The sequence below is a fragment of the Ictalurus punctatus genome, chromosome 15 (assembly GCF_001660625.3).
Source record: "Ictalurus punctatus breed USDA103 chromosome 15, Coco_2.0, whole genome shotgun sequence".
NCBI lineage: Eukaryota > Metazoa > Chordata > Actinopteri > Siluriformes > Ictaluridae > Ictalurus > Ictalurus punctatus.
This window is the reverse complement of record NC_030430.2, coordinates 5,470,731-5,489,711: the sequence shown is the minus strand read 5'-3', so window position 1 is coordinate 5,489,711 and position 18,981 is coordinate 5,470,731. Positions and strand designations below refer to the sequence as shown.

The 18,981-nt window shown below is 40.5% G+C and overlaps 2 protein-coding genes across 6 annotated transcripts in view; both read right to left on the bottom strand.

Annotated features, from left to right (window-relative positions):
• Nucleotides 1–2,814: 2,814 nt before the first annotated feature.
• Nucleotides 2,815–5,537, bottom strand: LOC108275521 (chemokine XC receptor 1). The gene is made up of 2 exons (XM_017486387.3): nucleotides 5,299–5,537; nucleotides 2,815–3,955 (listed from the first exon to the last, which is right to left on the bottom strand). Exons 1-2 carry the CDS (start codon nucleotides 5,300–5,302, stop codon nucleotides 2,982–2,984), a joined length of 978 nt encoding a protein of 325 aa, XP_017341876.1. The 5' UTR covers nucleotides 5,303–5,537; the 3' UTR covers nucleotides 2,815–2,981.
• A 3,171-nt stretch (nucleotides 5,538–8,708) lies between these two features.
• map7b (microtubule-associated protein 7b) overlaps nucleotides 8,709–18,981 on the bottom strand; it is a 29,602-nt gene continuing 19,329 nt past the window's right edge. For 2 of the 5 annotated variants that reach the window (XM_053686282.1, XM_053686280.1), the window contains exons 6-19: nucleotides 18,732–18,842; nucleotides 17,642–17,743; nucleotides 16,506–16,622; nucleotides 15,489–15,661; nucleotides 13,996–14,138; nucleotides 13,284–13,600; nucleotides 13,025–13,181; nucleotides 12,755–12,926; nucleotides 12,362–12,466; nucleotides 12,228–12,269; nucleotides 12,080–12,131; nucleotides 10,625–10,733; nucleotides 10,123–10,343; nucleotides 8,709–9,908 (exon numbers count right to left, since the gene is read on the bottom strand). In XM_053686282.1, coding sequence (XP_053542257.1) covers nucleotides 9,898–9,908; nucleotides 10,123–10,343; nucleotides 10,625–10,733; nucleotides 12,080–12,131; nucleotides 12,228–12,269; nucleotides 12,362–12,466; nucleotides 12,755–12,926; nucleotides 13,025–13,181; nucleotides 13,284–13,600; nucleotides 13,996–14,138; nucleotides 15,489–15,661; nucleotides 16,506–16,622; nucleotides 17,642–17,743; nucleotides 18,732–18,842 — 1,832 coding nt within the window. In that variant the 3' untranslated portion in view covers nucleotides 8,709–9,897. The remainder of the gene's footprint in view (nucleotides 9,909–10,122; nucleotides 10,344–10,624; nucleotides 10,734–12,079; nucleotides 12,132–12,227; nucleotides 12,270–12,361; nucleotides 12,467–12,754; nucleotides 12,927–13,024; nucleotides 13,182–13,283; nucleotides 13,601–13,995; nucleotides 14,139–15,488; nucleotides 15,662–16,505; nucleotides 16,623–17,641; nucleotides 17,744–18,731; nucleotides 18,843–18,981) is intronic. The other 3 variants (XM_053686281.1, XM_053686283.1, XM_053686284.1) reach the window with 3 other exon arrangements.

The following is an 18,981-nucleotide window of genomic DNA, read 5'->3' as shown; positions in this document are numbered from 1 at the left end:
AAGATTACTTTATTGTTTAAGTAAAGACAACATTAGGGTTTACAGTGTTCCTCACTAGCCCTGTTTCTTTTATTACTGTATGTTCTTTTCTCTACACTCACTTTATAGAATTTTATATAACCATTTATATCTAATCATGTATATAGATTTTTATAATATATTTTTATAAACTGTATGTATGTATGTATGTATGTATGTATGTATGCATGCATTTATATATTTACAGAATTTTAATTTGGCTGGTTTCATAATTGCAGCCTACACAGGAAATGATAACAGGAAATGGTTTGTATGGGTTCTGGGGGAGGGGGGGGGGGGTTGGGGGGCGTTTCCATTGGTTAAGACATGTTTACAGCTTGTGTCTGTAGTTCAACCTTTTGATTTTCATTGTAAATGCAGATTTATGAATCAGAGTGTGAAAAGTGGAAGACAAAGGGGAACTCCGACGCTCTGATCATCCTACAGATACTCGGTACAAATACAGGAAAGGAACTTTTAAATAGCTTTTCAGTTATTGAAGTGATTCATTAGATTTCCATCAGTAATCCAGGTCATAATTCATGAAAGGAAATTAGGTAAAGAATTCTTATTTCAGCTAGAATTGTTTTTGTAAACCGTCAGTTTGTTGCATACAAACATTCACATGTTTTATCATCATTAACCGGCCTTCTGTTTCTTCATCTCTTTACAAATCCCTCATTCTCATCCCCCTCCCAAGCAATCACATCTGTATAGCATGTAAAAAATATACATTAAAATCAATAAATAATTTTGTTTGAACAAAAAAACCCACAAGTCTGCTTTATTTTCTTTCTTTTTTTTTTTTAATTACTCTTTATTTCTATAGTGAGACAGCACACATAATAATGACAATACTCATCTACATCTACTATGTTATGTTACATCTCAGTAATTTCCTATTTTACTTGACAGTGAAAAAAAAGATATAAAGAAGAACAAAAAGAATATGTATTAATCCTCAGGCTTTAAACCCTTACTTGCATCACATGGAAATTGTTTGTGTTGTGCTTTCTTTCTAAAGAGGCATGTATTGTGCAATATTATAATGGGGTTGTATTCATAAAGAGTCTTAAAGCAGTTTAGAGTAAAAGTCTAAGACTGTGGCCACTGCGATACTTTTCGCTTTGTCGTCTTTAAGCCTTTTTGTTATAAATTTGGAGGTATGCTTTAGGATATTTGTCCTGACCCAGTTGCAACCAATTACAAACCATTTTAACAAGAATCGTTTTCACATCAGAAAACAGCAACATTTTTGTTATAATGTGAATATATACATTTTTAATCATGCACTGAGTTTGCATTGTGAATTTGCAGCACAGGCCGATAACACATCAGTGTCCAGGTTTTAAAGAGAAACTCTTAATTGTGAGTGTAGTCTATGAGACTGGTGTGTTATATGGGTACAGCAATATGACTAGAGGATCAGAAAGCATGACATGACAACTGCAAAATCAAGAACATGACGTTCGCCTTAAATCCCTATTGGTCAACTGAGTTTGGAGCGGGGAGTGCTCTGGAATGTAGCCACGCCCACACGATTAACCGTTAACTGTTAGAATGGTGCGGTAAGAGGCAAGAAGCCAGGACTGTGGTCTCTGAGGTCTTAAAAAAATGCATTAATTAACGGAGCTGCTTATGTATTATTAAGTAGTAGATACAGCAAAATATTCACTTTGATGGTTTCTTATTGGTGCCTGCTAGGATTTTCTTACTAGAAGTTTTAGTATCTCTGAAGTCAAGTCTTCACAACAAGAAGTTCCAGGTTGTAATAAATCAGGGGAGTTGATTATTTAAACTGACATAACTGTCAGAATGACTTTCTCCACTTTCCATTTAGCCTGAATTGGAAGTAGCTCGCCTTCGAAAAATCTCTAGCACCGTCTTACGGAATATTAAACCAAATAAACCATAAATCATTGGATTGATGCAGCACTGGATGAGAGACAGAAGTTTGCAGATGTAGATGGCGTAGATATATTTCAAGTCCTGACTAGGAAACCAGGTCTGTTGTTAAGGTCTCCAGAAAACTCATTATGGTAAAAGGAGCCCAACAAATAAAGAACACAATTTTGCATATGTTTATTATTTAGATTTAAAGTTGAAAAAAGAATTCTTACCCATTTTCCTATCCTGAGTTATGATCTGGCTCACTGACTCAAATAAAATGAAACAATAACTTAAATAACTGAATATTCTTTCCTTTTTTTGTATAGAGCACCTGCAATTAATGAAGCACGTTGGTTAGACACTTTTTTGTCAGATCGGTATTGGAGTTCCCCTTTGTCTTCCTGTTTGTCGTGCGGCGGAGTCAGAGACAGGTGCAATTGCAGGTTGAAAGTTTGTTAAAACTGGTAGACAAATCCAAAACGTGAAGGAAACACAAACAGGAACAGGCAGAATGTCAGGTGATCAGCAGAGTCATTCAGAGGCAAAATCCAAAATCCAAGGACCACAAATCAAAGCGAGGTCGGTGTGATGTGATGTGAGATCTTAGAAAAAAAACGTTTGCCTTAGATCTCGGTTGCTCAGCTAAGTGTGGAGTAGGAGGTGCTCTGAAAGTTAGCCACACTCACTCCATTAAAATGTAACGTTTAGAACTTTTAATACTGAACTAGATTTAAGGGTTTTATACACAGCAAACAGAGAAAAGTTTTATTCTGTAATGTCAGTAAGGTTATTCTGTGATTAAGTAAACGTGGTCACTGGTGAATATGAATCAGAGACAAATAACACTGGACACGTTTTGGTTGTACAGCATCTTTCCTACTGTATGTACGAATCTCATTCTGAGGATTACATTTGATCTTTATTGAAACAAAGCAAAGATTTTTACAGAAATGTTTTATTGACATGTTATTTCAGTTAGAAAAAATGATGAAACCTTATATTTATAGACGTTAATCTCTGAACTCAAGACTCCAGAGTGAGAAGATACAGGTCACAAATAATCAGGATTTATATTAGACACAACTGTCAGACTGACGTTCTCCAATTCCTATTTGTTCAGAGTTTAAAGTAGCTCGCCTTTGAAAAATCTCCCATGCTGACTTACGAAATTTTAGACCAAATAACCCATAGATCACTGGATAGAGGCAGCATTGGGTGGAAGCCAGAAGTGTGCAGATGTAGAAGGCGTAGATATATTTCAAGTTCTGTAGTTCAGTTAAGGTCATCAGAAAATTCATTATGTTATAAGGAGCCCAACAAATAAAGAATGTAGCTACCAGAAAGAAGGCGAGTCCAGTAGTTCTGTGTCTCCGGTTTGTTAGTGACTTGAAGATGGTTTGCAGAATCCTGATGTAGCAAAAAGCCATGACCAAAAAAGCGCACACAAAAACAATAATGTATTCATACTGAATAGCAACCAGTGCAGTAACGCTGCTGTACATACAGCCTCCTGATTCAGGATATGCTACAGTGTGCACCGTGTCTGGCAACGCTGCCAAAATGCTCACCACCCACGCACATACAACAATGCATGTGAAGCAACGTCCTTTCTTCCAGCGTGAGAGAGGGTGCACTACGGCCATGTAGCGCTGAATGCTCATCAGCACCAGGAACACCATGCTGCTGTAAAATCCAGCTGAGAAAACGAAGTGGATAACTTTGCATGTTGCCTCTCTGAAAGTCCAACCCCAGATGTAGCCACAAACCCAGAACGGCAGTCCGACAGTGAACAGCAGGTCTGATAGAGCCAAGTTGAGTATGAAGATGCAGGTCACTGACCGTAATCTCATATAGAATACACTGATCACAACAACCAGGGTGTTACCAATGAGACTGAGGATGATCACAATGCAGAGGATTATTGTTGCTGGTAGCACTGAAATATCCATGAATGAGTTGCGGTTCTGTTCTTCATAAAAATATGTATAATATTGCATATAATCAGAATACTCATCTCCATTTGGGATCTTCCTCAGTGTGATGTTTTCTGGAAAGCAAAACAAGGAATAAATAAATAAATAAAACATTATCTCCATCCTGTTTCTTTATTGTTAAAACCATGAGATTTTCTCACGTCCAGCTCTCTCAGTAGTCACACCCTCAGACAAAATCATTGTCATTTTAACATTTACTACTATATATATTTATTACTATACATATGTAGAACACTAGAGGCTTTTATGAACTGAAATGCGCTTAGGTTTTTGGCATGTATTGCATCTAAACATTGAAAGAAAACGAATAGAGAGAAGTGCGTTTTTTCATTCCAATTCCACTGAAAGACACGTCGCCCATGTTTACATTTATAAAAAAAATTATCTACTTATAGCCAAAAAAACCCCCCAAAAAAAACACATTACTGGTAAATCTTTAAGGAGGTTTACATTTACAACAGGAAATGAATTTTCTCTTTGACTAACAAAATCATCCACAATTTTTCATATGTTCATTATTAGATTAAAAAAAGAATTCCTACCCATTTTTAAATAAAATGAATCAGTAACTTAAATAACTGAAGATCTTTTAATTTTTTTGTATAGAGTACCTGTAAACAATGAAGCACGTTGGTTAAATTGACACTTTTTTGCCATTTCTCATTTTGATTATCAGCGCCACCCACATCGGTCTCTCTCCGTTTCATCACAGGTTCAAATTTTAGTTGCATTTAATGTTCATTCCCAAAACATGTTCTTATTAACACGTACGTTATAGCAGCTATAAACAGCCAGTCCCTCACAAAGTCCCTCTTTCTTGCACTTTCTTGAAGTTGATAAGACAAAAGAATCCCAGCATGTCAATGTTAGCAAGAAATCTGAAAACAAAGTCCTCTGCCCTGAAAACTTTCCCACGACACAAAACTAACTGTTACAAAGCACTGACCCTGGAGACTCCATCCATGACAGGAAAATAACCTTTTAAACAGGAAATGTCATCATATTAACACTTCTACATTTTTGTTATGTAAAAACACACTTTTTATTAAAAAGAAAATCTGTTTATCACCAGGTTTTCTAACGAACGCATGAATATAAACCTGGAAGTTGAATTACAGCCAGAATTACTGTCTTAGAAAGTTAATGAACATCATCTAACCAATCAGATTAGACAATTCAATTATAAAGAACAATACTTAAAATTAGAGGCTTTGTTGTTTGTATGCAACAAACTGAAAGTAGTTATATTTTATAATGTCAGTAAGGATATTCTGTAATAAGGAAATGGTAGTAGACGTGATCAGTACTGAATCAGAGACGAAGAATCATTCGAGTCTGTTCATTATCAGTGCTGTTAATGGTGAAAAAATAATCTAGTTGAAATAGGAATTCTTACCCATTTTCCTTTCCTGATATTACGACCTGGTTTACTGTCTGAAGTCTAATGAATCACTTCAGTAACTGAAAAGTTCCTTTCCTTGTATTTGTACCAACTACCTGTAGAGTTCAGTTTTGCCTTCCTCTTTTCACACTGCGTTTCATAAAGCCCATGCTGATGCTCAATTTTTCTGTGGTGTAAGGTTTCAAGTAACTGGGCTCAAGACAGCACACCATTTCCTGTTAACATTTCCTGTGAATGCTTGTTGCAAACATGGTTCGTACAATAATTTCCAGCAACAGTGAAATAAATATATGTATATGCAATGGTTTGGCGTGAAGTCCTCATACAGGCCATTTATGATGGAAATAAGGTTATTTAACACGATGTGTTGCATGGGATTCTATAAACAGACTTAGAATTAGAGAAGAAATATGTGCAACATTAAGCAATAATAAAAAATATATCTTACCCATAATGAAAAAGTGATGAAAATATCCAAATTGTTCAGGACAACGGGGCGATGACATGCACACAGCTCGGTTACGGGAAAAGTGGGAATGGCAGTAAGGGTCTTGGAAAAAATTTCCAAACATCCAAAAGAAAAACAGATAAGGGGATATCCAATGGCTGAAAATGATTTTTAAAGGGATTCCAGAACGAGAAAAAGTTGGTTCTAATGGTATTTCAAATTGGGAAAACTAGGATTTAAGGGAAATCAGAGGAGACATTATTACAGCTTATTGGGATTACAAAAGAAAGAGATAATTGGGCATAACCTAAAGATAAGACTGTATAAATAGGGCACTGAGTCTGTGCTTACATTCGGATCACTTTGGGACGTCTCACTGAGTGGATCTCATGTTTTTTGAACAATAAACTGGATTTTTGCTTCTCTCATCAATCTTGTCTGTGGCTTCATTTGATCAGTAAGTTGAAGATTATTGTTTGACTAACTAGAGAAAATTCAGCAACCTGATCATTTTAGATACGACAGTGCTCACTCTAGTGCACTCCACACTGTTAACCCGAGCCTGTATGTTTTTAGAGTTAGAGAAATGAAAGTGTGTGGCATTTTGGAATAAAACAATCAGAACAGCCAGATGTACAAATATAATGCATGACATGACAAATTAAAGTGAAACCATGAGATGCATTTCATAGTTATGGTTTAAATCGTTTTTGTTTTTTTTAAACTGCTGTAAACTTTGCTAAAATAATATAACTTTTTTTCCCCCCATGTAACTGTTTCTATTCCTTCCTCACGATGCCCTTTGTTCTCCATTGTCGTCACTACTTTTCATGAAAAGTCCCCATGAAATCAAAAGTAATGTTTTGTGGCTTTTAGTATGAATATGTTTGCCTCTAAGCTAGTGTACTCCAAAACAATGACAAAATATACATTTAGAAGATACATGCAGTCTCAAGTCTCTCCAACACCAATTCTAATGACATCGTTATACTTGTGCAATTGTAATACAGATATTCTGTTCTATTCAATATACACATATAATATGAACACAACACAATAACACACCCTTCTCGTCATTGGCTGTACGGTGGTTTATTCCAAAGTGAAATGCTTTTAAATATAAGGATTGTGTGCTACACACGGTCAACATTTCTCTAACTGTAATAACGTACACATCAATCAAATATTTCCTTATAATCTTACTTTGTGTCAACTATTAAAAAGTCCCAAGTGTGTCAAAATTCTCAGAATGACGTAATTTTAGTCTCATTCCTAGACTTAGGAGCCTTACTGAATCCCACTTATTCTTAAGCATTAAGACTAGGTCATTAAGACCGGGGTAAATCATTTTAAGAGTGAGTGCTGGAGAGGTGTCCTAGTGTAGTTAGGAGTAACAAGATGGCAGCAGAGAGGCAGAGACCGTGCAGTTTCCAACAAAGAAAGAATGTGTTGCGATTATATAAACGACAGGGAGTTGATTAAAACGATACAGGATTGATCAGCAAGGTATTCTTTCTGTTACTGACCGAGTGAGAAATTCAATAACTTCTCCCACTCGACAAAACAATGCTCGAACTGCAGAAATGAAAGTAATAATGACTTTGTGGGTTTAATAATAAACAGTTACACCGTGTTGCATTTAAGGGTTTAATTCGCTTCAGTATTAATGAGTTTTATTTCCCTTTTTTCCTTCCTTGCTCAAGTATGAATCATCTCGTGATTTATTTTTACATTTTGTAAAATTAATACATAAACTCAAAGAAAGGGGAAAAGTCACTGAGATGTAACAGAACATGTGGAGGAGTATTGTGATTATTCAAGTATTGTGTTGCCTGACTATAGAAACACAATTACATAAATAAAGCAGACGTGTGGGGCTTTGTTGTTCAAACAAAATTATTTATTGATTTTAATAATATTTTTTTTTACATGCTATACAGATGTGATTGCTTGGGGGAGGAGGGGGATGAGAATGAGGAATTTGTAAAGAGATGATGAAACAGAAGATGACAAAAAGTATGAATGTGCTTGATTCTAGAATCTCCACCAAACTAAAAGTAAGCGTTATTTACGGGACTGGGATTTGAGGAGTTCTCTGTTCTAGCTGGTACAGATGCCAGGTTGCAGTTTTATATCAGATCAGTCGTCGTGCTCGTCTTGTTTCTAACATGAATTCGGTCTTTGTATGACATAGCCGTATCTGCATTTACTGTACACAAATCTTTAAAGATTTACATCGCTTCCATTGAACACGTTATACAGTAGCTGAGCTCGGCGCTTTTAGCATTGCGTTACATCAGCGTCAGGATTTGCTGACAGAGCTAAAGCGAATCTGGAGCAGATCCTCAATCCAGCAGTTTTTAAATAAACAGCAGTTATGCACACTGAGCAAACCGAGATGAATTCTAAATGTGGTGTGGAGGTTGATAATCAGCCCTTAAATCCCCAAACACGCGTGTCCTGATTTGATAAGGCATAGGGACGTTACACATAGCAGCGTTTCTCTTCATTTAAGGTTCTTCATTTTATTGTCTTCGCTTATCGTTTTATTTACTATTAAATGTAATGATTGTGTCGGTACGCAGCAGAGAAACCCTGCCTTCTTCAGTGCGCGCTGTCCGGTCCTCGTGGCCGATTAATATCCGGAGCTCATAAACCTGCTGCGTTAGACGGTAGATTAGACAGCGTGTCACACGTGAGATCTTTGGAGTGAGCTTTCACTCGGGTCAGAGGTAGCAATGCACGGAAATAAATTCTTGGCTGTAAACTACAACCAACCGAAAAAACAACGTCCTGAAGTGTTTTAATTCTTATTCTACCGCAGTGATTTGCGGACATATATATTATTTTTTTCCCCCATCTATTAAGGAATGAAAAAAAAGTAAAAAGATACAGCTTTAGCTCTGAAGCTAAACAAACATCTCCTTACAGAAAAGTCACTAAATCAATCAAAACATGTTTTTATCTGGTTTTATTGGAGCATTTGCCAAACATCCATCATCCATCTATGTTCCCATACCGCTTATCCAACACAGGGTCACGGGGAGCCTGGAGCCTACATCAGGGAACGTGGTGCCAACCCATCGCAGGGCTCAATCACACACACGGACAATTTAGAGATGGCAATCAGCCTACAACGTACGTCTTTGGACTGAGGGAGGAAGCAGGAATACCCAGAGGAACCCCGTGAAGCACGGGGTGAACATGCAAACTCCACGCACGCAGGGCGGAGGCGGGAGTCGAACCCCAAACCCTGGAGGGGTGAGGCAAAACATGCTAACTATTAAGCCACCGTACACCCTACTGCCAAATATATTATTATTATTATTATTATTATTAATAATAATGACGTTTGTGCTTTCAACAGGATCTTACTCCAAACATCTGATCAGAGGACATAACACGGAAATACTGTACATTAGAGTATTAATGAAACAAGTTTCTCTGCATTTTGAACTCTTTCAGGAAAAGTGTTAAGGGGGCAAAAAGTGCAAAAAGGGGCCTTATTTTGGCCAAGAATTTTCACTTCAAATTTCGGTGCATCTCCATTAAGACGACTCATCCCCAGTGCAACACGGTCACGATGAAGCAAATGTATATTAAAGCTTTATAAACAAGTAGGAAAATACTATTTCTTCATTCTTGTAAAAGTCACGATGTGTTCAGTGTTACACGACATGCCTGGTTTACTCTGCACAGAAAACGAGTCCCAGAATGTTTCGGAACATTTCAAAAGGACATCGGGTCATCCGGCACCCTTGCTACGGTTAGCACGTCACTGAATTTGACCTCAACACAAACAAACGAACCAAAAAAAACCTAAAAACTTCAAGTATTAGATCAGACTTTACAGCTGATTTCAAATCCAAAGATCTTCCCACATACACGCGAACAGCACGTTTAATCGACCGAGCCTCGATGTTCCTGGAACATGCCACTTTAGTGTTAGAGGGGTGGGGCGTGGGGAATCGGTAGGTACGAGCTGCATTACAGGAAGCACAAGGATGACTGTCCACAACTTGAGAAGTGTGTTACAGTTACTTTCTCCTCAGATAACCAAGTGTCTAAGTGGATAACATGTAAAGGGAGAAGAAACCGAGCGGGTAGCAGTCACACTTTGTTTCCCATCATGCTCTCTGAGGGTTTCAGACATCACCTGTGAAGACAGAATGCAATTAATCAAAAAACTAATTGTAAAAAAAACATTGAGGGAAAAAAACAAAAAACTGAAAGTTTGTAACTCTCACAATAAATCTTGGTTTTGACATTTAATTATTATTATTTTTAAACCCGATAGTTTGTCATTCTGCAAAAAGCATTAAACTCCTTGGAGAATTTGGAGGATGATGAAGGCCAGCAGGTCATCTCACCTGCGTGGTCCCGGACTTGGCTTTGGTCCCATGTGCTAAGGTCATGTGTGCTTCCGTTCTCGCTGAAAGCCAGCTGCGGCGTCTTCCTCCTCTCGTCCTCTTCCTCTCCGTCGCCCTCCTGACGGGACAGTTTGCTCACCATGGGCACCTCGATCACTTCCTCAAAGGCCGGGGTCTCCATGACGACGCCGTTTTCTTGAAGCTGGGCTTCGGTGCTAATGCTGATAAGAACATACAACAGCTCTAACACACAGCGTGTATATTTCACAATGTTAATTACATCTATAATCAAAGAAGACGCACGACACTGGGTCCGAAATGGTGCTGGTTTTAAGGAAACCTGTAGTGACATGTTATAACCCCATGAGGGCGGTACAGAGATGCAAATATGATGCCATGATGGCTGGGGGGGGGGGGGGGGGGGGGGGGGGGGCATCCCTGAGCTAGCTTTCTAACCCTACGGAGCTGACGCGTGCAGTAGAGCTGTAGATACAGTACTTACTCGTGTCCAGCAGGGGGCAGTGTGTGGCCGTTGCTGTCACTGCGCTGTGTGGAGTCAGGGATTTGTGGAGCCGATACAGTGATTGAGGGGATCCCAGAGACCACGTTTTCTGTGTGTGTGTGAGAGAGAGAGGCGAAAGTTCAGCAGGTTGTCAGCAAAATATACGTAGAATTGTTAAACATGGAGATAAAAGAACAAGAACCTAAACATTTTTGTGTAAATTAATAACAGAACACTGTGCAACTGCTGTATGTACAGTATAATTCATAATAATAATTAATACTTTTACCTCAATGATTGGTAACATTTGTATTAATGCTTCATTTCTATTCTCTCATCTCCATGTTTCTATATGGACACTGTGCTATAACTAATATTTTTATTAATAACAGTTAATCTCTTTTCTGTATTGCTTTAGCAATACTGTACATGTATACTGGAATGCCAATAAAGCTTGGTGAATTGAATTGACAGTCGGAGAGAGAGAGAGAGAGAAAGACAGAGAGAGAGGAGAGACATATAGTCAGAGAGAGAGAGAGAGAGAGAGAGAGAGAGAGAGAGGAGAGACATATAGTCAGAGAGAGAGAGAGAGAGAGAGAGAGAGAGAGAGAGAGAGAGAGAGAGAGAGAGAGAGAGAGAGAGGAGAGACATATAGTCAGAGAGAGAGAGAGAGAGAGAGAGAGAGGGGAGAGACATATAGTCAGAGAGAGAGAGAGAGAGAGAGAGAGAGAGAGAGGGGAGAGACATATAGTCAGAGAGAGAGAGAGAGAGAGAGAGAGAGAGAGAGAGAGAGAGAGAGAGAGAGAGAGACCGTGCGAGACAGAGAAGCGAGATAGGCAGACAGCCAGAGAGACAGACAGTTAGAGAGAGTGAGAAGAGGGAGAGACAGATAGTCAGAGAGAAAGGAGAGAGAAGAGAGACAGTCAGGTGAGAGAGGTGCTTTGGCAACAGTTATGAACTAAAATTCATTCCATTAAAACAGTTTCTGATTTTGCATGAGAGAGAGAGAGAGAGAGAGAGAGAGAGAGAGAGAGAGAGAGAGAGAGAGAGAGAGAGAGAGAGACCCATACACAGAGGTACACAGTGAGAGCTAGAAAGAAAGAAAGAAAGAAAGAAAGAAAGAGACACAGAGAGACAGACAGAGAGAGAGAGATAGGGATAAAAAGATCATAATGAAAGCATGGTTGTTTATTTATTTTTTATTATTAAGGAGGTTCTTAGCCAATTAACTGTCCATCTTGTGTGTAGCAGGAAACAGGAAGTAATAAGATATGAAAGCACCCCTTTCACACATCACTGCAGGTTAACTGCTGCAGAGCTCTGTGACCTGCTGGTGACTCTTCACCAAACTGCCTCTTCTCCCAACCTTCCTGCCCTTTTCCCAGTGCTTCGTAATCCTTTTCTGAATAAAAGATAAATCTGGTTAAAGCAGTACACGTGTGAAATGGCTCTTACCCGTGTCCTGAGACTGCTGACTCACATCTCCGTTCCTCTGACCGGGGCTTTTCTAATAAACACATCACACACATCATTCAAACATCACGCTGTACAAGAGGCATGAGCAACAAATCTTTTACCAATACAAGTGTGTGTGTTTCAGTACCTGATCTGAACGGCGTGTGCGTTTCATGATCTCCTCGAGACGCTACGGAAGTAAAGAGTGTGTTTAAGTCTCTGATGAACACATTTAAACTCCAAACAATAAAATGAAGGGGGAAAGAAAAAAAAACCCTGTACCTTTTTCCTCTCGAGTCTCTCAGCCTCCTCTTTCTGGAAGTGTTTCTCTCTCTCCTGACGCAAACGCTCTGCTTCCTCACGCTGACGAGCCTCCTCTTCCTCTTTCTTTACACACACACACTTGTATTAGAGTTGTATGTGTGTGTGTGTGCAGTATGTGTGTATGATGCATTCACCTGTGTGGTCATTTTTTATTATAAATGTGTGCGCGAGTCTGCGTGCGCATATATGTACGCGTGTGTGTGTGTATATGCGTGTGCGTATACTGCGTGTGTGTATGCTGCGTGTGTGTATGCTGCGTGTGTATGCACCTGTGTGTATGCACGTGTACGTGTGCGCGCACATATGTGTAGGCGTGTATACTGCGTGTGTATACGTGTGTGTGTGTTTGACCTGTCTCTGCAGGCGTTCTGCTTCTTCCTCTTTCTCTCTCTGCAGTCTCTCCTCTTCTAATTGTCTCTCTTCTTCCTCCTTGCGTTTTTTCTCTTCAGCCAGACGCTGGGCCTCCTCTTCTCGTTTCGCTCTCTCCTCAGCTATCCTCTGTGCCATCTCCTCTCTGTGTCGTCTGTCCGTCAACACACACACACGCACACACCCCTTGAAAACTCCTGGAGTGTCCTTTATTTGTTATGTAATTCAGTTCTATAATCAGTGGATACGAACCTCTCGGCCTCCTCCTGCTGCTTCTTCTCCTCCTCCTCTTTCTCCCTCTGTTCTCTGGCCTGCCGTCGTTTCTCAGCTAGCAGTCGAGACGCCTCCTCTGGGTCTGTGGTTCCTGTACTGGGTCTGCCCGCTGGAGGACTCGACACCCTCTCTACACCTGAAATAGGAGTCTGAAATTTAGAACGAACTACACAGTGCTCACGTGCGTGCGTGTGTGTGTGTGTGTATGTATGTATAAAACAGTAGCAATCACTCTAACCATTGGACTCTTTACGTGTGGAGATTTCAGCTGCTGCTTTAGCAGGACTTCCGCGTTTCTCCCTCTTCTCTTGTTCTTCCTCCTCGTCCTCTTCCCTGCTGCGCCGCGTCTCTTCTCTCTTGACCTCCTCGTTCTTCTTTCGGTCCTTCTCATCCTCCAGAGGACTCGCTCTCGGGCTCTCTGGCGTCACCCGGCTGGGTCGCAGGTTACCAGGCAACAGGGAAGGGTTGCTAGGAGAAAAGGGCAGGGAAGATGGCGGAGGAGGAGACCTGGATCTTTTGGACATGGGAGACTTCGGAGATGGTTTCGTGGAACTCCTAAAGTCGCACGGTGAGGAACAGTCGAGAGGGAATAAAGAAGATTGTGTAAACTTACTGGCTATAAATAGAAACAAACCCCGACGCGTATAGCTGTCACGAGTTACACTATTTCATTTACGGATTATTCCGTGCAAAAGTAATGGCACCCTACAAAAGGTGGAAGCGAACCGATGCACTAAGGTGCGTGACTGGAAGATTCTGCACTCGGTGTGTTTAAGGAAACGCTCTTTCACGGTTTAGTCGTCATTTTCAGCTTTTTGCCTTTTATGGAATTTCGTGGGCATCACTAAATGTAGCGTAAATGCTGTGAGCGCACACGTCCGAATACGACGGAAACATTTCCACACAAAACTTTCCTAAATAGATTGATAAACAAGGTCCACTGTCCGTACCTGGCAGATGACTGCTGGCTGAGTTTAGCACGCTGGCCGCCAGGAGAGGGCGCTCTCTTGGTGGTGGGGAGGCTCAGAGTTGGAGGAGGACAGGACAGATTACTCCAGGACTTGCGCACGTAGTCCTTATCCTTCCTATCAATCTAACCATGCCAAGCAAAACAAACAGACAAACAAACAAACAGGTAGGTAAACAGAAATCTTAAGAAATGAAGAATATTGAAGGCATGTAAAGTGTTGTGCAAATCGTTATTGGTTCACAGTATTAACGAGCAGGAATTTAATCCCACAGCAACGACTAGTTCTCTCTCAGCCATTATTCTTACACTGACGGCTTCAGTAGCTTTGATACATAACTCCAAAATGATCAGCGATAATAATGACTAATGTGTGTTAATAACGATGAGCAGATGAGCAATATGAAGCGCTCATGTAAGTGGGAGGAATCGAAAATTTGATATCTGGATTTGGGCGCATTACATTCTGTAATGTAATTTCATCTTTTCAATTAAACCTTCACCCTATCGATGCTCGTGTCCAGCAGATGGCACTGTCGAGGAAAAAAGATGTACAAATATATGACGTAGCAGTTATGTAGACATTTTCTCAGTACAATCTCTTCCATTCTCAGCCGACAAAGTTTCTAACCTCCGGCTGGTGTTTCTAACAATTACAACATTTCATAATGGATGACTGGACAGAAATACAGTTCAGTGCTATTCAGGTTCTGATCCAGTTCCTCGTGATAACATGGTGTACGTAACAGGAGTTACGTGATGTTTTGTGTAGTTTATTTTTTTATAATTTTTTTTTTTAAGTATGATTTGGCTGGGCACTGATGCCTGTGTAACAGACTGAATCAGTCCAGTGCAGGTCAGTGGCTCTGGGTCTCAGACATAAGTCCTTAATACCATAAGCCTCTGGCAAACTGCACACACCCAAAGGCTCTCTCTCTCTGTCTGTGTGTGTGTGTGTGTGTGTGTGTGTGTGTGTGTGTGTGTGTGTGTGTGTGTGTGTGTGTGTGCGCGCGTGCACGCACGCACGCGCGTGTAGAGCCATCAGCTCCAACAAGAATAATCCAAAACTGGGTGTACTTCCTGTGGAGCTTAAACTCTAATCCAAGCACTCGTACACAACAAAGACGTCCAATTTCCTTTAAAAATGAAAAAAACTACATGCAATACATTTTATTTGCATTTCAATGAATCTAAAATTATTATAATACCACAATAATGTGGTGTGTTGGTATCATAAATGTGAAAGGTGCTTTATCGTAGCCCAAATAAATAAATAAATAAATAAATTCATGAGGATTTAATTTCATATATAATTTATGGGACCTAAAAAAAAAAAAAAACCTTTCATTTTTCATCATTTTACTTTATTTATATCAGATTTTATCCAAGTAAGTATGTGCAACATCAGATCCGATCAAAATATTTGATTTTATTTCTTTCACGTCTTTCAGACAGCCCTGTTGTGTGTCTTCTTACCAGCATATGATGGGATGCCTTCCTGCATGGGTTGGCCTCCGGCCCGGCCCTGACCGCTCGCTCGAGGCTGAGGCCGGCTCGGATTGGTCGCTCGCCGCTGCGTGACTGTGGGGCCTTGAAGGACAGTGAGCTCGCATGGTGACAGGAGGCTGAGCGAGGACAAACGGGGGTCACTGAACCGGGGTCAAAGGTTAAGTAGCCCGAGCAGGCCGTGTGGAGCATGAGTTTATTACACAGGGAGGTGAGGGGTGAGCGGAGGGGGTGAGAGTAAATGTGAGTGAAAAAGAGAGAGGGAGGAAAAGACAGAAAGTGCACGTCAGCATCTACAAACCAATAAAAGATCACGCAGCGACTACGATCATCCCTGAGGGGAGGAGCTAAAAGTATTGGGTTCGGAAAAGTGGGTGTGGCCTAGAACGCCTGGTCCTACTGCAGTAAAGCTCAGTGATGATCGTGTTCTGCTTGTTAGCAGCTTTTTGCCCCAGCTGTTAGTTAAAGATTAGGCTAGACGAGAGAGAGAGAGAGAGAGAGAGAGAGAGAGAGAGAGAGAGAGTGCGCGAGAGAGAGAGAGCAAAAGAGAAGGAGAGAGAGACACACATCCCAAAGACAACAAAAGGAATAAAAGTAGCATAAGAATCTAATGTTTACTCCCACATGCATCCTTTGTAGACAAGATTTAAATGAAGCAACACACACACAAAGTTTATGTAAAAGCAAGCTGACAGTAACCCTGGTAACAGTGTTTAATGAGAAAGAAAAACCCTGAAAGAGCCATTTTGTTTCAGAGAGAAAAGGCAAAGTCGGCCAAATAGAGCTCAATTCTCCAACATCCACCTCTCCCTCTCCCCCACCCATGACAAATAAATCCTAAAAGGTCTTCACTGGGGAAAGCAATAAAACTTTGTTTCCAACAAATTATTGCTTTAACACATTACAATACAGTCAAGCAAGAAAAGGTAGATATTTTGTGTGTGTGGGGGGGGGGGGGGGGGGGGGGGGGGGGGGGGGCTGCTTTACCTGCATCTCCAGACAGAGATACAGCACTACGACTTCGAGCCAGGTACGAGTGCGTTGGTGTCTGTAAGCGACTGATTACGTTGTTCTCCCACGGGGTTAGAGGCATACGACGCATACCTGAAAACACACACAAACTAGTATATAACTCATAAGGTGTGTATTATTATTATTATTATTATTCAGTAATGCTAGCCAAAGGAACATTTGGCAAGCTGAAAATACGGAGAATGACGGGCCGAAGACACAGGGGGAGAGTAAAATCTAATAAATAAATAAAACACCACAGAAGAATGACCGTGCATGCATATACAAGACCCGGTTCCGTTCCCATGGTAATCCATATCACTGAAGTCATGAGCATGCTGTAGGAATACATGCACTGCTCAGCTGAATACACTTAAAGGTGCAGTTTGTAAGTTTTCCCACTTACAGTTCAAGGCGATTTGTAAAAGTGTCTCTTCGTCTTTAATAATCACGTCCTTTCAAAGTTACCTTGAACTCTGCTAATTCACGATGTTGCGCTTCAATTCGGGTTGTTCTTTTCTGGCCCAGAAGTGATCTCTGCCCCAAGACCACTCATGAGGCAAGTGTGGTTTTAACAGAAATGGGGGGGGGGCGACGGAATGCAATCGCTAAGAAAGCTCTTAATTCTTAACAAATTCTTTGTTAAGAATTAAGAGCTTTCTTAGCGATGGCATTCCGTCTTGACTTTAAAATAATTACAAACCACCCCTTTAATGCACTCGGATTAAAATGTTGCAACAGCTTGTCCTTGGGCCAAAGCTGGAAAAGACAGGAAGTAAAGTTACAGATTATATAACAGAGGGTTTAAAAAAAAAAAAAAAAAAAAACAGCCTTTCAAAACATGCCAATTTGCCGCGTGGTAACGCCTCACACACATTCACTAAAACGCTACCTGGGCTGAGGACTAGGGATCATGTTAGTCTATTATGGAGCAACTAAATCCTGAGGCTAATTAATGTTCAGAAAGATGTGTAAGCCTCATCTATGAATATGAATCTAAAAATATGCCATCAAGCATTAATATCCCCAGGTAGTAGTGTAAAGTGAATGTGCTTACTGCTGAGAGAGCAAAAAAAACCCCAAAAAAACTCCTTGTCTTGTGCTAAATCCACCTGCATGTCTGTCGCGGTGGATCTTCTCTCTGGACACTCGAGCTTTAGATGGAACTTTATTTACTAAGCAAGAGGAGGAGAGGGACGTCTGCTTCTGTAAGCCTTAGACCAACAGCACAAGGCGAAAACCGCACACGTGTTAAACATACAGTACGTTATGGGTTGGACTGAGACGAAAGAAAAAAAAATGTAAGTAAAATTTATACATCTGAACAGAATTACTCATCACTACAGAAGATCAGCTGACATCCTATATATAAATGAATTAGGTTTGGATAGTGGGAGTTGACTTTACTTTGTATAGCAACAAACACTTATCAAATCTCAAGACTCTTTCAAACTGGTATGGCTTGTTTTCTAGGATTCTGTATTTGGCTCCATCCATCTTGGCCCCAACTCTAACGAGTTTCACAGTCCCTGCTTCTATGAAAAGCTTCTACAGTCCATGATACTACCACCACCATGCTTCACTCTGGGGTCTAATTGGACCAAAGATCTTTTTTTCCACACATTTGTTAAGTCTCATATGACTTTCGGCCTTCTTCTTGCCCAGCTTTGTGGGATGCCTGAATTGAGCTTCTCCTGTGAACAGATTTACAGGGGGCAATGGTGGGCTCGGTGGTTAAGGCTCTGGGTTACTGATCAGAAGGTTGGGGGTTCAAGCCCCAGCACTGCCAAGCTGCCACTATTGGGCCCTTGAGCAAGGACCTTAACCCTCTCTGCTCCTGGGGTGCTGCATCATGGCTGACCCTGAACTCTGATCCAAACTTCCTGACAAGCTGGGGTATGCAAAGAAAGGAATTTCACTGTGCATATATATATGTGATCAATTCATTATCGCATTATTATTCACGCATTTGAGCTGTAGATCTCTCAAATGACCCTTGGTTTCTTGGTAACTAATGCTTTTCTTACTCAGTCCCTGTCCTTCAATGGATGGCCTTCTTTAGGTAAAAATAGGAGATATTCTTTACAACCAAACTTTGTTTTTGACAGCTCCTTGGGCTACACAATGTATCCACTTTGTTTAGGTACATTCTTTAATAAATTCAAATGAAACCCACTTCAGTTCCAGGTTGTGTGCGTTTACCTCGGTCTGGCGAGTTTAACAGTGTGGCAGAAGATGACGAAAGACGTTTGTTTATGACTGGGTCTATGTGCTTGGACAGATTCATGGTGGAGACTGACCTTCTGTCAGCATCTACAAAAACACACACAAAAACAAAAAGCACACAAAGACACACGGCGGCATGAGACACAAAACAGAAAGGACAGAAATCGTGCACAGAGAGCTCGGTACTGAAACACTGACCGGGGCGAACAGACAGGATTAATCGAGT